Raw genomic sequence first — 18,070 nt, 5'->3', positions numbered from 1 at the left:
AGAAGTCGCATTTTCTTAATGTTCTTGGTTCTCATAGGGATTTATTTGTGAAGACATTATTGGGTTTAGATCTAGGATAAGTGCGATAATTAAACATAATTGTTCCACCAAATTGTTCGTGATTTCAGATACAAGCTTGAATTTGTCTCAATAACGTCTCGATTCAACTCAGTGCACCTGCAACTCGAACTTGAGCTCGAACACAAATATGTTTTATGTTCATTAAGAAAACGAGTTTAAGCCTAATTATTAACATGTGCAGTTCAAGCTCGGTGAAACTTGCTCGACTCTATCTCGACTGTTTAAAACTCAAAAAAAATATGTACATATCCCGGTTTTTCTTAAAAGTCCTTAAACTTGAAGTTTATAATTATGATGCAAATATCCCATCCGTGAATTCTTTGGGAATAATCAGTTGAGATTTAATGTATTGAATCAAACGGATTTTTGGTTGGACGAAGCGAATTTCGACCTTTTTGTACCATACGAAAGCTTAGCTTGACTCGTTTTGTTATATAAAAAACTTAAATGCTTATGTCATAGAAACATTAAGCTTAGTTTTGTTAAACGGTCTGCGAATAAGGTTGCACATTTCTTAGCGCAACAAAATTGTTCTGAAGCTGATCGTACTTGGAGAGTGGGAGATGTCCTCTCCGATTTCCAAACTACTTTGTTGAATGATTTGAGGAATTAATAAAATTCAACTTTTCTGGCAAAAAAAAACTTAAACTCGGCTCGTCTAGGTCAAACGGTTCGACTTGGTTTGTTTACGGCCCTAAATTTTGGCTTAGCACAATGAAGAAGTCAAATAGACCCATTGAGGTAAATACAAAATTCTCAAAGCATTTCCATATATGTACTTTCCTTGTATAATTTTAAAGTTTTTAATTCCAAACTATGCAAGGAAAAATTAGGCTATAGGCTTAGGCAAGCTTGTTTCAAACTTCAAAGACATTCCTGATTTTATGGCCGTGGAGACGTGGACAGAAGGCATATGCTTGTCCAAAATTGTTAGCTTAATTACAACTTACAATGTATGATCTTCCTCTCTCCTATTAGAATCACAAAGGCCTGCATTATGTAGTTAGCCCTATTGGCAAAGTAATCACCTCTGACAGGCAACCTTTAAGATGAATCTGTAGAATCTGTTAAGTTGTTAATTAAACAAGCAAAACCATGTCGATTGTGGATTCTTTTTTTTAACGATCATATAATCATATGTTGCTGGCTTTGACCACCTTTTCAGGTTGTTTAAATGGATGGCGTAGAGGAAAGTGATGTCCATTCTGATCTGAGCAAGTTATTCATAAAAGAGATTGCAAGCTACTCTGGATCATCTAGACATGAGGCAGCATAATATTGTGATCAGGATGTGGTTTTAGCAGCAACATAGACAGATGGTTATAGCCAAGATGAGCAACAGATGACCACGACTTGATCCAAGGTCCAAGGCTATAGCTCGTAAGTAAGAAGAAGATCGTGTGCTTTGCAAATTAATTTTGTATTCTGATATATGTGAACTAGAGTCTATAATTAAGCTATTTGAGCATGAACTTCGATTATTTGCTATCAAGAACTTTCTCTATGTTTACATAGAATTTGAGTTTACTAGGAAAAAAAATTAAATTCCATTATGCGTGTAGGTTTTCTAAAAATTAAATTCCAGTATGCGCGTAGGTCTTCTAAAAATTAGATTCTAGTATGCACGTAGGTTTTCTTTTCACATTAAAATTGGTATCGTGTGTTTGAGTTTCTTACTTCAGAATTTTACTAAATTTTTTGATTAATTGTTTTCAAGGGGTTATAGTTTGGCAATAAATTGATCTCGAGTTATCGTTAATTACTTTCCAAACAAAAAGCAAGTACCACTGCTGCTTTTGAATCCTCATTGCAGCAAACTTGTTCTTGATACAATCCAGCTGATCACGGTGTTTGTCACCCTACATGTATTTATTTCCAGGAAGGACTCGCGACCAGTTACCAGGAAATGTGTAAGGTAGATTTTTTCCTGTTTGATAAGTGAGATTTATGCCGAATTCAACATCTTCTATCAGGCCCTTTACTAATGGCCTGAATTGAAGAATTTGATTTACTAATTTTAAAATTACAAATTTACCTCGAGTTGGTTAATGATGTGCTAATTTAGGTAACATGATACCAGCAGCAAAGACACTCTTTTCTGATTAGGTTGCTCACTTGCAGTTTAGTTGATTTTTCATGCATATTGAACTTTTTAGCTTTATAACTCAGGTCACTTTGTAACTAGGCTTCCTTGAGTCTGTAGCAGGCTTTGCAATCCACTCCAGCAATGAGTGCAGGATATGACTCTGCTCGAACTCACTAACTCTCAAGCCACGCTGAGATGAGAATGTCTTGCTGCTTAAACGCAGCTGTTTAATACATAGTCAGATGCTCAGAGTACCATCACAACATAGCAAAACTATACAGGTCTCCAAATATTGTTACTGCAATGGCGCAAGAGGAACTCAGGATGCACCTAGAATTTGTCACCAGGGGTTAATATTTCGAGTTCACACTAAAATCTCAGCCCTTGTATATCTGTTTTAAAATACAGTGTGACCTGTTTACTGTATGATTTAGATGAAAAAAGTTAACAAAATAATGAATTGCAACTTTAAAACTACTGGTTATCTCTTAGTGAATAAATGCAATTTATGAAACATAATCATTCCATGTTTGTATAGAACAAAGATATAGAAATAAGATCTAACTTGCCTAATAGAGTCCAATGTATAAATTTCAAAGCATACTTTCATGTTTTTCTATTATATAGTCATTGCTTAACAAATTTACTGGAAAATTCATTTACTGGAATTCTTGGTATCTTCCTCGGTACTGGCTTCATCATGTATGCTGACAGCCTCGGCTTCATTCCCCAAATTTTTTTCTTGGTCAGCAACCTCGTCTTTATTCACTGGATCTTCAGCAGCCTCTGCTTCTTTCTCCTGAACATCTTCAGCTTTGTCAGAAACAAGCTCTTGATTTTCATGATCGGTTGGATCAGAAGACGCGGCTTCTTCTGGAGGAATTTCTTCAACCTTGTCAGCAACTTCATGAATTTCTTTAACCGTATTTTCAACAGCTTCCGCTTCCTCTTTGAGCAAACTTTCTTCAGATTTATCAGATTCTATCACCGGATATGACAACGTTGGATCAGTAGCCTCGGGTTCTATTTCTGGAATTTCTTCAGAATTTTCAGATTCCAATGCTGGATTTTCAACAGTTGCATCAGTAGGTGCTTCTTCTGTTTCCTGAATTATACCATATGTATCAGCTTCTATCACTGGTTTCTCTAGTGTTGCATCAGTAATTTCTTCAGTTTCTTCCACTGGATATTGTGTGGCTGCATCATTATCCTCAGTTTTGTCAGCTTCCACCAGGTTTTCCAGAGCTGCAATCGCAGCCTCGGCTACTTTAATTTTTTCAGCAACCTCAGCTTCTTTGTCATGGTCCTCTGGAGTTGCATCATCAGTTTTGATGGTATTTTTTTCAGCAACCTCAGCTTCTTCCACAGTTGCATCAACATTTTCAACCGGATTATCTTCAGCAGCCTCCTCTGCTACATCTGCAAGCAGCACATAGTTAACTACAGTTTCGTGTAGAATTTTTGTTCTTGTTAGAATACTAATATAAGATCCTGGAAAAGCCCTTACTCTATTTCCTTCCTCTAACATTTCTCTTATAACAAAGGTTTTTTTCTTTCTAAAATTTTCTTCTCATAATTGCATAAAATAGTTCAATTTATCGAGCTGGACCTGTGTTAATTCTGACTCCCTGTTTGCACATGGCTAATTCAGACCAACAAAAATATTAATGACAGACTTTTACCCGAAAAAACAAATGCTATTAATGATAAATAATGTGGAATGTATATTGGTACCTGATTTCGAGTCCTTGATTATTTCAGCTGGTTCTTGTTTCTCCTCATCATCTTCTGTTTTCGCGTTCTTACCAAATGGACCAGAAGCCTCTGTCGGAGTATAATAAACAGATGTTCCTGATAGGCCGTCGGTGATGATTGACTCAATTCCTCCACCATCTTTCAAGTAAGGTAAGTTTACCTTAGGGATCAAGATTTCTTCTTGCTCTTTCTCTTGCTCCACATTTTCATTTTCCTTTGTTTCAACAGCATCATTCTTACCTTTCATCAATTCATTCTCTCCACTTTTCGCCATTTGATCATTAAGTTGTTTCAGCCTCCTATCTTCATTTTCCAACACCTTGCTGACATTGACAGTGCCCTTTTCATAACCAGAATTTTCATTTTCTTTCAAGACATTGCTAGCCCTTGAATTTCCCACATTAATCTTCTTCAAACTATTCTCTTTTTTAATCGTTGATCTCGTGCTTCTCGACCTGTGCAAAGATGGAACATTGCTCTTGAGGCTGGAACTTAGACCACGATTCATCGATTTCCTGCTGGAGCTAGGGGTGATGATTGTATTCCCCTCAGCAACAGCTTTATGTTTCGATTCCTTGCACCCCATTGTTGAATTAATCAGAAATTGTCGTGTTCGAAGGCAGGGGAAGAAAGGACAAACAATCAATCCTTAGTTCCCTGGTTTTTGTTGTGACAATGAGGAAGACAAAGATCAGTTATAATCAAGAGATGGAGAAGATTGGGAAATAATGTAACTGTATAAATTTGTGCATGTTTTTTTTAGATTCATGAGACTTATTTTTAGACATTGGAAGGATTATATAGCATGTTATGATGAAAATTAGGAGCTTAAATTTCGTTGAGAGTTGGAGGCCAAGATTTTGTGTGTGTTGGCATGCAAATGAGAGGTGTTGAAGCCTTTTTTTAGCAGGGCAGGCATCAAGTATAATACAAAACTTAAGGATTAAATTATTTGTTACTTAAATTGCATTTCATTTTTCAATTTATCCTCTAACTTTTAAAAGTAGATAAAAAAAGATTATCAAAATGGTTTCGAGTTTGCATTATGTAACAATCCAAGCCCATGAATACCAAAATCCAAAAACCCTGTCTCAGCAATTTACAGCCCAATTCCAAACCGATATGGGTGCTGTTAAAAAATGGAACTTTGAGGTATAACTAGATTATGATCTTGATGTAATTTCCAGAAACTAATAGTTGGAAGTTGTTCCTTGCTAAGATGACTCAAACTTTCATGTTTGTATTTAAGACATTTTCTTAGTGGAATTCATAAATAAATGGAGTTGAGATGGCTAGTTTGAAATGAGTTTGTGGTTGATTAACTTGAGTACCACATTTATATGGTAAAAGAGTGTTGGTGGCTTTATATTATATAACATGCAAGTATAGTGCACAACTACCACGTGGGTATGCATGGGTATAGTGTGGGCCTCGCTCACAAACATGCGCTGCTGCCGGCTCTCTGCTCGAGCCGGGCCAAAGGGCGATTTGGGCTTATCCGGGAGGGTTATTGCAGGCTCTGGACTCGGTAAGTGAGAGCAATAAATTGGTGACTCAGCTGTGAGAGCTTCATTTCTCGTCTTGTTTTATTTAACAGTTTCTGATGGTTTTTATGTTTTCGACATTCGTGGCTTATTTTCGTTATTGGTGATTTGCCTTGTTCTTATTATTTGTTATATAACTGCCTCATTATGTTAGTTTATTCGTTGTGCTATTATTTTTCCCAACAATCTTGAATAATTAATTTGTTATATTGCAATTTAACAAGATGGTTAACAAAAGTGAGAATCCTGTTAGTGTTGATAAGACTCTTGTTGATGGTGGTTCTGGTTACGATAAACTTTCTTTCTCGTCTTGTTTTATTTAACAGTTTCTGATTGTTTTTATATTTTCGACCTTCGTGGCTTATTTTCGTTATTGGTGATTTGCCTTGTTCTTATTATTTGTTATATAACTGCCTCGTTATGTTAGTTTAGTCGTTGTGCTATTCTTTTTCCCAACAATCTTGAAGAGTTAATTTGTTATATTGCAATTTAACAAGATGGTTAAAGAAAGTGAGACTCCTGTTAATGTTGATAAGACTCTTGTTGATGGTGGTTCTGGTTCTAGAGTTATTGCGTCCACCATAGATTGGACCACATACAGATTTCCTCAGCCTATTGATTTATCGGGCATGCCTGATAAATTCAGTGGGGGGGCTTCTTTTTCTCGCTGGCAGAAAAAGATGAAGCTCTGATTAACTGTTAAAGGTCTATGGCCGGTGGTGCAGTATGGTCCTCTTGTTGTGGATCAAGAAGAGGCTGAAACTATGACTGTTTATGCGCTATGGGCTGAGAAGGATGGGGTGGCTAGGGCAGCCATTCTGGCTGCTTTAGCGAACACTCTGTTTGTTTTTATGTTTTCGACCTTCGTGGCTTGTTTTCGTTATTGGTGATTTGCCTTGTTCTTGTTATTTGTTATATAACTGCCTCGTTATGTTAGTTTAGTCGTTGTGCTATTATTTTTCCCAACAATCTTGAAGAGTTAATTTGTTATATTACAATTTAACAAGATGGTTAACGAAAGTGAGAATCCTGTTAATGTTGATAAGACTCTTGTTGATGGTGGTTCTGGTTACGATAAACTTTCTTTCTCGTCTTGTTTTATTTAACAGTTTCTGATTGTTTTTATGTTTTCGACCTTCGTGGCTTGTTTTCGTTATTGGTGATTTGCCTTGTTCTTGTTATTTGTTATATAACTGCCTCGTTATGTTAGTTTAGTCGTTGTGATATTATTTTTACCAACAATCTTGAAGAGTTAATTTGTTACATTGCAATTTAACAAGATGGTTAACGAAAGTGAGACTCCTGTTAATGTTGATAAGACTCTTGTTGATGGTGGTTCTGGTTCTGGAGTTATTGCGTCCACCATAGATTGGACCACATACAGATTTCCTCAGTCTATTGATTTATCGGGCATGCCTGATAAATTCAGTGGGGGGGCTTCTTTTTCTCGCTGGCAGAAAAAGATGAAGCTCTGGTTAAATGTTAAAGGTCTATGGCAGGTGGTGCAGTATGATCCTCTTGTCGTGGATCAAGAAGAGGCTGAAACTATGACTATTTATACGCTATGGGCTGAGAAGGATGGGGTGGCTAGGGCAGCCATTCTGGCTGCTTTAGAAAACACTCTGTTTGATGTTTATTCATCGGATGCCTATAGTGCTAAGCAGTTGCTCAGTAAGTGAGGGCAATAAATTGGTGACTCAGCTGTAAAAGTTTCATTACGATAAGCTTTTTTTCTCGTCTTGTTTTATTTAACAGTTTCTGATTGTTTTATGTTTTCGACCTTCGTGGCTTGTTTTCATTATTGGTGATTTGCCTTGTTCTTGTTATTCGTTATATAACTGCCTCGTTCTGTTAGTTTAGTCGTTGTGCTATTGTTTTTCCCAACAGGTGCCTCGTCCCATATCGGTTTTACAAGAATAAATTTAAATGATTTAACTCCCGTATCATCATAAGCGTCACGTATCATCTTTCAGAATGAATACGAGCAGCACGAACTAGTAGGAGCGAACATTCACCACATTTTATTGTGGTGAATAAACGAAAAGCCTACAAAGAGTTATGACAACCATCTCCCAACATTTTATTGTCGGAGAGCGGGATGGAATCCTTCACCTCGCATAAAAGAGAGAGGAGTCACAACCATTGGATCAAGAATGTGGTTGGTTTCATCACCTTAGAGCAGCTCCAATGCTGCCCATTTACCTGCATAGGGACACGAGAAAAGTAATATGGGCTGGACGTTTACAAAACACAGCGTTGGATGTAGTACGCACAAACGGGCAAGGCCAGTTATTTGGCCAAGACCAACTTTTTACTTTCCTTTATTTTAATATTACTTTGACTTGGCTTTCATTATTCATAATTTTTACTACAAAAAAATCTAAATTTTCTCTCCAAAAAAATGAATCCAAATAATCCCCCTCCTCCAAATTCTCAAAATTCAAACCCTCATTTTCCATATCCATATTCAAATCCTTATTATCCAAATTCACAAAATTTTAAATATAATTCTCAACACCCATTTTCACAATCTTAAGGTTCTCATTTTCCATTTCCGTATCCTCAAAATTCTCCTTATCCAAGTCCATTTCCTCCATTTTCAAATACACAATTTGAAACCCAACAATCACCTATCCAAAATTCTCCAGATTTGCAAGTGCAGGCTTTCGGTAACACAAATTTTGTTGATTTAAATGATGATTATGAAGAAACGAAAGATGTACGTGAAAATACCGGTCATTGGACGTGGATTGAAGACAAACTCTTAATAAGTGCATGGTTGAATGTGTCAATTGATCCACTAATCGGTACTGATCAAAAAGCCGAAGCCTTTTGGGATAGAATTAAGCAATATTGTGAAGAAGACAATCCCGGCGTCATCGAAAGAGGAGTTGTGGCTATGAGAAAAAGGTGGCAACGAATAAATGAAGGTGCTCAGAAATTTGGGTCACCAATATTTGACGATGTGCTACAAGGTCGAGCTCCCGAGGTAAATTATACTATCAATGGAAATAATTATAATGTGGGATATTACTTAACAGATGGAATATATCCTGAATGAGCAACATTTGTTAAAACGATACCACGTCCACAAGATGAGAAAAGAAAATTATTTTCAAAATATCAAGAAAGTCAACGAAAAGACGTTGAATGAGCATTTGGTGTGTTACAATCCCGTTTCGCAATTGTACGTGGTCCAGCACGTTTTTGGGATAAAGACGATCTGGGGAGAATCTTGAGAGCATGCATCATAATACATAATATGATTGTTGAAGACGAGAGAGACACGTACGCCACTCAGTTTGGTCCCCTCCCAATTTATGATGATGCAACAAATGACTTATCATAACCAAACTTAGGCGAAGAACTTTTTGTCGCGTATGAAACGTATAATCAAAACACTATACAGATGCGTGATAAACGGGCACATCGTCAGCTACAAAATGACTTGGTTGAGCATATCTTCCAGTTCGCCAATAATCGTTAATTTTTTTTATTGTAACATTTAAATTTAATGCTTTTGTGTGATTGTTCAGTATGTAAACCTTCTTTAGTTCTGTTTTTCATTCCCATGTTGTTTTTACATTTGAAGTATTATCATGTAACGTTTAAATTTAATATTTCTATGTGTGATGTTTTTAATTTAATTACGAGAATTAAGCGTCTTCAATTTAATAATATTTTATAAATTTTAAAATACTTTAATTTTATTACCCCAATTCTAACATAATAAAATTAAATTAAATTTTAAATAAAGTAATTAATTATTTTATTAAAAATTAAATTAAATAAAAATATAATATAATATGAATACATTAAGTACTACACATTAAAGGAAATGAGCATAGTATTGGAGGGAATTGGCCATTTGTTCCATTTGGCCAACCCAATTTGACATGGCAAATACATACCCCACAAAAAGGTGAAACGGCCGAGACAGCATTGGAGCTGCTCTTAGCACCTATTGCAGTTTCTGTGCGGGACAAATTGAAAACTATTACCAGCATGGTTTCCACTACCTCATCGATCGATATGCATATATAATACTTAACTAAACTAGAGTATCAGTTTAATTATACTTCTGCAGTTATTATTAGTTTATTTGAGCTCTTCTAGTATGGACTTTAAAATTGTGCTTATATGTCTAATATCCTTCAGTTGTCCCAAAACCGAGGGGTTACCCAGATCAACTGCAAGCATTCAATATATAGTACTGATGCGTGTCAATCACCTTGTTTTGTTTAGTCGATGAAATTTTCTGTTTTTCATTAATATATATGGTACTGATGCGTGTCAAGGTATATGTATACCTCCTAAACCGAGTTTTGATATCATGCAATCTTAAGGTGATAGATGAAGGCCCGAACACAATCTTATACTCTTTAAAGTGGTTCATATATGCTGTACCCATCAAGCTGCCCACGGATGCAAAATATACGAAATTTGCATCTATGCATATCATCAAGCGAAACAGATGCAAATGATGTTCACTTAAACGTTTTTCGCATGATTGTTGACCAAAACTACTACAGTATAAATTTGTAACTCAGAATGCCTACAGATATTGGTTCTAATTCAAACAATAAACCACATGCATAATACTATACCAGTCTGTAAAGTGTAAAGTAAATTTCCAGTTCTTGCCGTGCCGCCGTAGTGAAGGACTAAAGACTTCAAGTCTTTGACAGACTGCCCAGTGGTACGTGGACGAAACTATTTTGTACACTTTAAACTAGAGTACTAGCCCCTAACGTGATGATCAGGGGCAGATTCAGAAATTATTCTTTAGAAGGACACAAACTACATTTCAGGGAGACATCCTTGTATTTTTAATTTTTATGAGGGCAGTTACAATTTTAATGATGAAAAAATATAAATTTTGATTTTAACAAAGGGGCACGTCTCCACATGTATTTTTGGATTTTGAAAATTCTAAGATATTCAATTTGGGTTATAAAAAATCCTTTAAAATCTGATGACATTCAAATGTAGATTATAAAAAATCCATTAAAATATGTGGTATTCAATTTGAATTTTAAAAAATCCATTAACATCTGGAGGTATTTAAAAGTACATGGATTTTTTTGTATTTCATAAAATTGTAGATTTTGATATATTTGCCAGTGTATTTTATATTTTCATAAATTTTAGCAAAATTCAATAGATTTTGATGGATTTGTAGAAATTATTACTCAAATCAGCAACACTCCACGAGATTTATTCAACAACTCCGCTAAAATCTGAATACAATTAAAATCACGCAAAATCAACAACAATCATTCAAAATTAATGAATTATTATAAATTCTGTAAAATCTGAATTGAATATACCCCTTAAATTCTCCTCCGAATGTGATTACGAATTAGACCAACACATTAATTCGAATGATTTAATTTTTTTAATAGAATTAAATCAAGATTTCGAGGCTTGTAGAGTGTGAGTCTGTCTAAGAATTTTAAAAATCACACATTAATTACCATCAATTTTGAATGCAGGCCTAAAATTTTAATATCTAGTAGCTTTCAAGCTAATAACTAATCAAAAGAAGTTAATAAATCTACTTACATAATAGAATTTATAATAAAAAAAATCACATAAAAGAAGTTAAATAAAATTAAAATGTCTTATTAAATGTCGAAGTTAATAATAATATTATATAATAAATCATTTACTAAAAATTTAAAACACAACTTTTTGTTTATGTATATTAGTGAAATGAAAAGTTTTCAAAGTTTTGAAAGTATAAATGAACATATATGGTCGTACATGACCGAATACAAATCACCTAACGTCCTAACAATTAAAGTAATTATAAAATATACCTAAAGTTTCCACAAATGTGAGATATATACTTGGTACACTTTTAAGTAACAACACTTGATAATTCCTCAGGTTTTACCAGATTAATTTCTTAACAACACTATATGATTACATATATTTATATAATTAGTACAAGCGTGAATGTTGTAATCAGAGTGTTTCACATGCATGGAGACTCATATTAAACGCAGCCAGTTACTGACCTGCAGTTTCTTCGTGGGTGATCAGGGCGGATCCAAAAATTATATTTGATTGGACATCGACCATAATTTGTGAATACATTCTTATATTTTTTAATTTTCGGGGACACTTTCGTATATTTTCAAAAATTTTAATAGTAAAAAATGGTAAAATTTTAATTTAAAGAGGCACGGTCCCCGTGCCCCTAACTAGATCTTTCCCTACTGTGATTGAATTCCCGGAGAAGTGGCAAGGTTTTGTAATTTTTTAATGATTCAACAAACTCAAACTCACAATTCACTTCAGTATAGGAGTGATAATGCAATTGACTAAACTAAATAATTAGCATGAACAACATTCAAAGTACTTGAGCTGTCTATTTTCTGAGATTTAACACCCTCAAGAACTCCTATAAATAGTGATCCCAATAGCTCCAAGTTATTCACAAATCTTCTCAACCTCATCAACTCATCAGATAACATATATACATTCATATCTTTAACCAATTAAGGCTATACATTAATCGATTTCAATGGCTTCAATCAATCCAGGATCCTCACCGCTAGCAGTTGAGCTTGAGAAAAATAGTCAGGGCAGTACTAAAACTACGAAATTAGTGTTGCATGATGTGATATTGAGGGTCTGCTTGTTCGCAACAACCCTAACTTCACTTGTGGCCTTAGTGACTAGTAAGCAAACGGAGATGATTCCGGTCCCTTTCCCTCCTTACGGAGCATCTGTCTCAGCCAAGTTCACTGATTCACCAGCCTTCGTGTAAGTACAAATTTGTGTTTTGCACGTACGTTGAAGTACTTGTTAGAGCAAGGTCGAACTGGATCTTTATATTATAAAATGATTTGTTGATTTTTCAGATATTCGTCAGCAGCACTCTCGGTGACTTGCTTATACAGCATCATTACTACAATCCTATCTTTCTTGGCACTTGTTAAGCGATCTGCTACATCAACAAAGTTAATGTCGTGTGTTTTTCTGATAGACGTGGTAAGCTTTGAAAAATCTCGATATACTTACGAATTAAACAGTCAAACGCAGTTTAGAAAATAATTATTATAAATCTGATCGACAAACCTTTTTCGTGCTCAGCTACTACTGGGAATTTTAGCTTCTGCAACTGGAGCAGCTGGCGAAGTAGCATATTTAGGACTCAAAGGGAACTCAAATGTAGGGTGGCAGAAGATCTGCAATGTGTATGACTCTTACTGTCGACACGTTGGATTCTCCGTTTTGATCTCAATCTTCGCCTCCATTGTGCTTTCATCGCTGATCATCCTCTACATTATTACAATTTCACGAAGATAGATTAATGAAAATGCTGGCGACGACTCATCAAAATGTTTGATGAGCCTGACCTTTAGGCTCGACCTTTTGTTAATTTCTTTTGTGTATTGAGTTCTTTTCACGTTATTATGTGACTAATTACAATCCATGTAAAATTACAACATCAATGTCAACTAAATTTAATTATTACAGATGCTTGTTATAGTGTTGTTTTCACAGAATTAGTGAGATGCCCGTGCCTAATTATGCATCTATTGTTGTTAAATATATGATGCTGTTGGGGTCTGACATCTTAAGATTTTAGATGAGTTGGTTACTCAACATGGGATCAGAGTTAGGCTAGCGGGAGGACTAAGTTTCGATTCTCAGCCATCCCCAACATTCTCATCGAATGAGGGATAATTGGGTCTTCCTCTAACATGTTTCGATTTTCAGCCATCCCCAACATTCTCATCGAGTGAGGGAGAATTGAGTCTTCCTCTAATATCTTAAGATTTTAGATGAGCCGGTTACTCAACAATTGTATTTGAACTTCTCTAATAGCAAGCACCTATACTCCATATTATTTGAAGCTAAAAGAGACGTAAATAAGAAACTAATGTTACATAATTAGTGTTGAAAGAAGTAGTAAAATGGGCACGGTATTGCCGAGCAAAAATCAAGATCGAAGACGAACCGAAAATCAATGACACAGGAAATGTTATTTGCATTCATCGATGTCATAGGAAATGTTGTACGGTCTTATAATTTTATGCTTTTATATATAAGAGATTTGTCGGAGAATATTGACATTGATCCCTCATTATAAGAAAAGGGCTTTTATCAACAGCATAAATGGTCGTTTTTAATATGATCTCGGTTGATATTACTAAATAATGACTTCATCAAAAGACCCGTCATTAAAAATGTCTTTTTTTGCGTTTTCAAGTCATTTTAATGGCTGCTGACTTCATTCACGTGTACATGACACATGGATGTGACCTATATGACGCATCGTAGGTTATAACTGACATGTTGGTGTCACGTTTCTTAAAATATACAAACACGTGTTAACGCATGTCAAGTAAACATCTCAAATTCGACGGTTGCTAAAGTAGGTCGATATATGTACTGACCGAGTTAGTCGTATTAATTTCAGAAATTTTTATCGATCGATCAATAATGAACGATGTTTATGAATCCGGTCGGTGTTTATACGAACCAGGTCGATATTTGTTAGTTCTTTGGCCATAATGGTTTTTTGTTGTCATTAATATTTTGTGTGAGTATTTTGATGTTTAATTAGTATGGTTATTTATTAAATTTACTTGAATCGTTAATTGTATTATCAAATACAGTATTAATTTTAAGATAAAAATAAAGTTTTAGGGCCTTTTTTTTGTTTAATTTCGTTTGGGCCTACGCATAGAATGGAACAACCATGCATCCAGTTTTGTAATGAAACCAAATTGATAATGTTCGAATCCAAAAATTTTGTAATGTTTTGATTTTTCACTAATGTTTTCGCGTTTTGATTAATTTATCCCGACAGTATATTCTTCTTTTAATTGGGTCGTTTTGGACAGTTGAAGCCACCGTCATGCCTGAGGATTGCAGATACAGAAAGTTATTACTTCGTGTCAGTTCATATATGTTCTGTTAATCGAGTTTACTACAGATGCAAATATATTGTTCTAAAAGTCGTGACATATATGTAGGATGATTTCGATTAAGTTCTCCTAAATTTCAGAACGCCAGAAAAGCACTTATGTGAATAATATTGAGACTCCTCCAAGAACTTTAAAAACCACACATTATAATCAAATTTGATTTGAACTCAACTTAAATCGAATTTTGAGACATCTTCTGAGACTGAATGTATATTTAATAAATTAAAAGTATTCAAAGTTTTAGCAGTATACGTAAACATGGTCGTACGTGACCAAATACATTCACCGAACGTCCTAACAATTAAAGTAAATATCTATATGGGCTGAGTTCTATGGAGTACACCTTTTTATCGGAGTCCTCGGAGTCCATCTACGTTCTGCAAATAAATTATATTGTAAAACGTGTTATTTTGCAAAACATGTTACACAAATAGCATAACTTCAACAAAATCATGCAAATCTCATATATTTACGGTACAATATATATGTTCTGCAATATGTTCTGCAACATGAACATTTATGTTCTGCAAACTAAACATGTTTTGTAGAATATATATTTTTGCAATGTTCTGCTTGTAAAATTTATGCAATCTACAAGATTTTTGATAGAATAGTGATGTTTGTCGAAAAATAATATGTTTTGCAATATTTTAAGCTATATTTTACTTGCAGAACATATATGGACTCTGAGGACTCCAATTAAAGGTGGACTCCATAGAACTTTACTCTATATATATATTACTTGTTCAAACATATAAAAAGTACCTAAATTAAGTTCCAACAAATGTGAGATACCCGGTACACTTTTAAGCAGTGTTCTAAAAGTCGGCCGATTAACTGATTAATCGGCCAATTAATCGGAGTTCGGATGTGTTCCGTCTCAATTAATCGTTTAATCAGGTCAAAGTACGGATTTTTAAAAAATCGGTCAAAAGTCGGGCAGTTCGGGAAAAATCGGTTTATTCGGGTCAAAAATCGGTCGAATCGGTCAAAGTTTGAAAATAATATTTTTTTTTAAAGAAAAATTTATGTTTAATAAATAACATTTAACATTTAACAAATAATAATAATAATAATAATAATAATAATAATAATATTTTAAATCTTAAGATTTGAATTAGTCGATAGTAATTTTCTAACTATCAAGTAGTAGTGACTAGTGAGTAGTCAGTAATAATTAATTAGTATAAACTACTTAAATATAAATTATGGACTAGTGATGGTGGTTTTTTTTTAAATCTTACTATCATTTAAACATCAATATTGAATTAATGATATGTGATTTTATTTTTGTAAATCATATGGAAGGTTAGTGACATTTAAATAAAATTATTATTATTATTTATTAAATAAATTGCTTCCGATTAATACTCCGATTAATATTCAATCCGATTAATACTCCGATTAATATTCAATCCGATTAAAGATCCCTCTACCGAAAAATCCCGATTTCCGCTTTTTAGAACATTGCTTTCAAGTTATAACACTTAATAGTTCCTGAGGTTTTACCAGATTTATTTCTTAACAACACTATATAATTACATATTTTAATTATTTAGTACGAGCGTGAATGTTGTTATCAGAGTGTTTCACATGTAGTATGGCGACCAATATTAAACGCAGCCAGTTACTGACCTGCATTTTGTTTGCATTTGTGATTGAATTCCCAGAAAAGTGGTAAACTTTTGTTAATTTATATATTCATTTCAACAAGAGGTCAAAAAATAATATACAGTGTTAAAATTAGAAATATATTAAGTGTTTAATTAAACAGCATTACGAATAAATGGAGAAAACACTTAAAATAAGACGGTACGTGCAGCTGCCACACGCGAATACTAATATTTTACTCTTTAAGTGCGATTTAACCATCAGATTATAGTAGTCATGCAATTGACTCATGTGTTCTTGTTTAAATAATTTAAGCAAAATAATTAACATGAACTACAGTCAAAGTACTTGAGCTGTCTATTTTCTGAGATTTAACACCCTGAAGAACTACTATAAATAGTGATCCCTATAGCTCCAAGTTATTCACAAATCTTCTCAACCTCATCAACTCATCAGATAACATATATACATTCATATAATTTCAATGGCCTCGATCAATCCGGGATCCTCACCGCTAGCAGTAGTGGAGCTTGAGAAGAATAGTCACGGTACTACTAATAAAACTACGAAATTAGTGTTGCATGATGTGATATTAAGGGTTTGCTTGTTCGCAACAACCCTAACTTCACTTGTGGCCTTGATGACTAGTAAGCAAACGGAGATGATTCCGGTACCTTTCCCACCCTATGGAGCATCTGTTTCAGCCAAGTTCACTGATTCTCCTGCCTTTGTGTAAGTAAAAAATTTTGTTTTGCACGTACATTGAAGTACTTGTTAGAGGAAGACCGAACTGGATCTTTATATCAATTCTTACATTATATATGATTGTTAATCTTTCAGATATTCGTCAGCAGCTCTCTCCGTGACTTGCTTATACAGCATAATCACTACAATCCTATCTTTCTTGACACTTGTTAAGCGATCTGCTACATCAACAAAGTTAATGTCATGTGTTTTTGCAATAGACGTGGTAAGCTTTTACAAATCTCGATATCCTTGATTAAGCAGTCACACGCAGTTTATGTAATGTAATATTCTGATGACAAACCTTTTTCGTGTTCAGCTACTACTGGGAATTTTAGCTTCTGCAACTGGAGCAGCTGGCGAAGTAGCATATTTAGGACTCAAAGGAAACTCAAATGTAGGGTGGCAGAAGATCTGCAATGTGTATGACTCTTACTGTCGACACGTTGGATTCTCCGTTTTGATCTCAATCTTCGCCTCCATTGTGCTTTCATTGCTGATCATCCTCTACATCGTAGCTATGTCAAGAAGATAGATTAATGAAAATGCTAGCCACGATATGTATGTCAAATGTTTGATGAGCTTCGTTTTTAGGCTCTACCGTTTGTTAATTACAATTCTTTCATGTACTGTAGTATTTTTCACGTTCTTGTGTGACTAATTATAATCTTTGTAAGATTACAACATTTATGTCAAATAAATTTAATTATTTTACAAATGCTTGTAACTAGTCAGTTTTGTGTTTACAAATGCTCATGAGTCATGACTTGTGCATCCGTTAACAGGCTACCCGACTATATGACACTGTTGGAGAATCCGTCAAGTTTAGTTTAATCCCACTGATTTCTGTCGAAAACAGGCTATATAACACGGATTTTGTCACGTGGAAATAACCCGATTTTCTTTGTAGTGGTTGTATTCGAACTTTGCAACGCCAAGCACCTATAAATTCCATGCATTTAGTTACACAATTAGTGTTGATAGAAGTATCCTAATCCGAGCTAGAAATCTAAATTAAAAAATGATCGGAAAACCGGTAAAAATCAAACTGAAATATAATCGAACAAGCAAAAAGTCGAACTATTTTTAATTGTTTGGTTTTCGGTTATAAATTATAATTGAACCCGGAAAATCAAATCAAAATGATTATATTAACTATGTTTTTAATAAAATGAGCTTGTATAAAATATTAGTACATGCCATATATAGTTGAGCCACGTTTTTTATGCACCATTGCCACAATCTTTTGATCATTTAAGTTTATTAATTGTTTACAATGTATTATTTTTTTGTCAATTTAT

General features: G+C 34.3%; 3 protein-coding genes across 3 annotated transcripts; 2 read left to right on the top strand and 1 right to left on the bottom strand.

The window, feature by feature from the left end:
- Nucleotides 1-2,659: 2,659 nt before the first annotated feature.
- LOC141724067 (uncharacterized) lies at nucleotides 2,660-4,663 on the bottom strand. Its single transcript, XM_074526061.1, has 2 exons — nucleotides 3,902-4,663; nucleotides 2,660-3,586 (listed from the first exon to the last, which is right to left on the bottom strand). The coding sequence occupies exons 1-2, from the start codon at nucleotides 4,506-4,508 to the stop codon at nucleotides 2,823-2,825; spliced, it is 1,371 nt and encodes a 456-aa protein (XP_074382162.1). The 5' UTR covers nucleotides 4,509-4,663; the 3' UTR covers nucleotides 2,660-2,822.
- Nucleotides 4,664-11,915: 7,252 nt separating this feature from the next.
- Nucleotides 11,916-12,951, top strand: LOC141724059 (CASP-like protein 1). The gene is made up of 3 exons (XM_074526052.1): nucleotides 11,916-12,240; nucleotides 12,339-12,468; nucleotides 12,571-12,951. Exons 1-3 carry the CDS (start codon nucleotides 11,999-12,001, stop codon nucleotides 12,784-12,786), a joined length of 588 nt encoding a protein of 195 aa, XP_074382153.1. The 5' UTR covers nucleotides 11,916-11,998; the 3' UTR covers nucleotides 12,787-12,951.
- Nucleotides 12,952-16,442: 3,491 nt separating this feature from the next.
- Nucleotides 16,443-17,487, top strand: LOC141724051 (CASP-like protein 1). The gene is made up of 3 exons (XM_074526042.1): nucleotides 16,443-16,757; nucleotides 16,866-16,995; nucleotides 17,089-17,487. The coding sequence occupies exons 1-3, from the start codon at nucleotides 16,510-16,512 to the stop codon at nucleotides 17,302-17,304; spliced, it is 594 nt and encodes a 197-aa protein (XP_074382143.1). The 5' UTR covers nucleotides 16,443-16,509; the 3' UTR covers nucleotides 17,305-17,487.
- The last annotated feature ends 583 nt before the right edge of the window (nucleotides 17,488-18,070 follow it).

The sequence above is a fragment of the Apium graveolens genome, chromosome 1 (assembly GCF_009905375.1).
Source record: "Apium graveolens cultivar Ventura chromosome 1, ASM990537v1, whole genome shotgun sequence".
NCBI classification, from domain to species: Eukaryota; Viridiplantae; Streptophyta; class Magnoliopsida; order Apiales; family Apiaceae; genus Apium; species Apium graveolens.
Note: the sequence above shows the minus strand (reverse complement) of the source record. Positions and strands in the feature narration are given on the sequence as shown.

What these genes read in the sequence shown, in the direction of transcription:
- LOC141724067 (XM_074526061.1), bottom strand. Translation starts at nt 4,508, where the DNA reads ATGGGGTGCAAGGAATCGAAACATAAAGCTGTTGCTGAGGGGAATACA. An exon ending in AATCAAGGACTCGAAATCAG is followed by an intron (nt 3,587 to 3,901) that starts GTACCAATATAC and finishes TGCTGCTTGCAG; the next exon opens with ATGTAGCAGAGGAGGCTGCT.
- LOC141724059 (XM_074526052.1), top strand. Translation starts at nt 11,999, where the DNA reads ATGGCTTCAATCAATCCAGGATCCTCACCGCTAGCAGTTGAGCTTGAG. An exon ending in ACTGATTCACCAGCCTTCGT is followed by an intron (nt 12,241 to 12,338) that starts GTAAGTACAAAT and finishes TTGATTTTTCAG; the next exon opens with ATATTCGTCAGCAGCACTCT. An exon ending in GTGTTTTTCTGATAGACGTG is followed by an intron (nt 12,469 to 12,570) that starts GTAAGCTTTGAA and finishes TTTCGTGCTCAG; the next exon opens with CTACTACTGGGAATTTTAGC.
- LOC141724051 (XM_074526042.1), top strand. Translation starts at nt 16,510, where the DNA reads ATGGCCTCGATCAATCCGGGATCCTCACCGCTAGCAGTAGTGGAGCTT. An exon ending in ACTGATTCTCCTGCCTTTGT is followed by an intron (nt 16,758 to 16,865) that starts GTAAGTAAAAAA and finishes TTAATCTTTCAG; the next exon opens with ATATTCGTCAGCAGCTCTCT. An exon ending in GTGTTTTTGCAATAGACGTG is followed by an intron (nt 16,996 to 17,088) that starts GTAAGCTTTTAC and finishes TTTCGTGTTCAG; the next exon opens with CTACTACTGGGAATTTTAGC.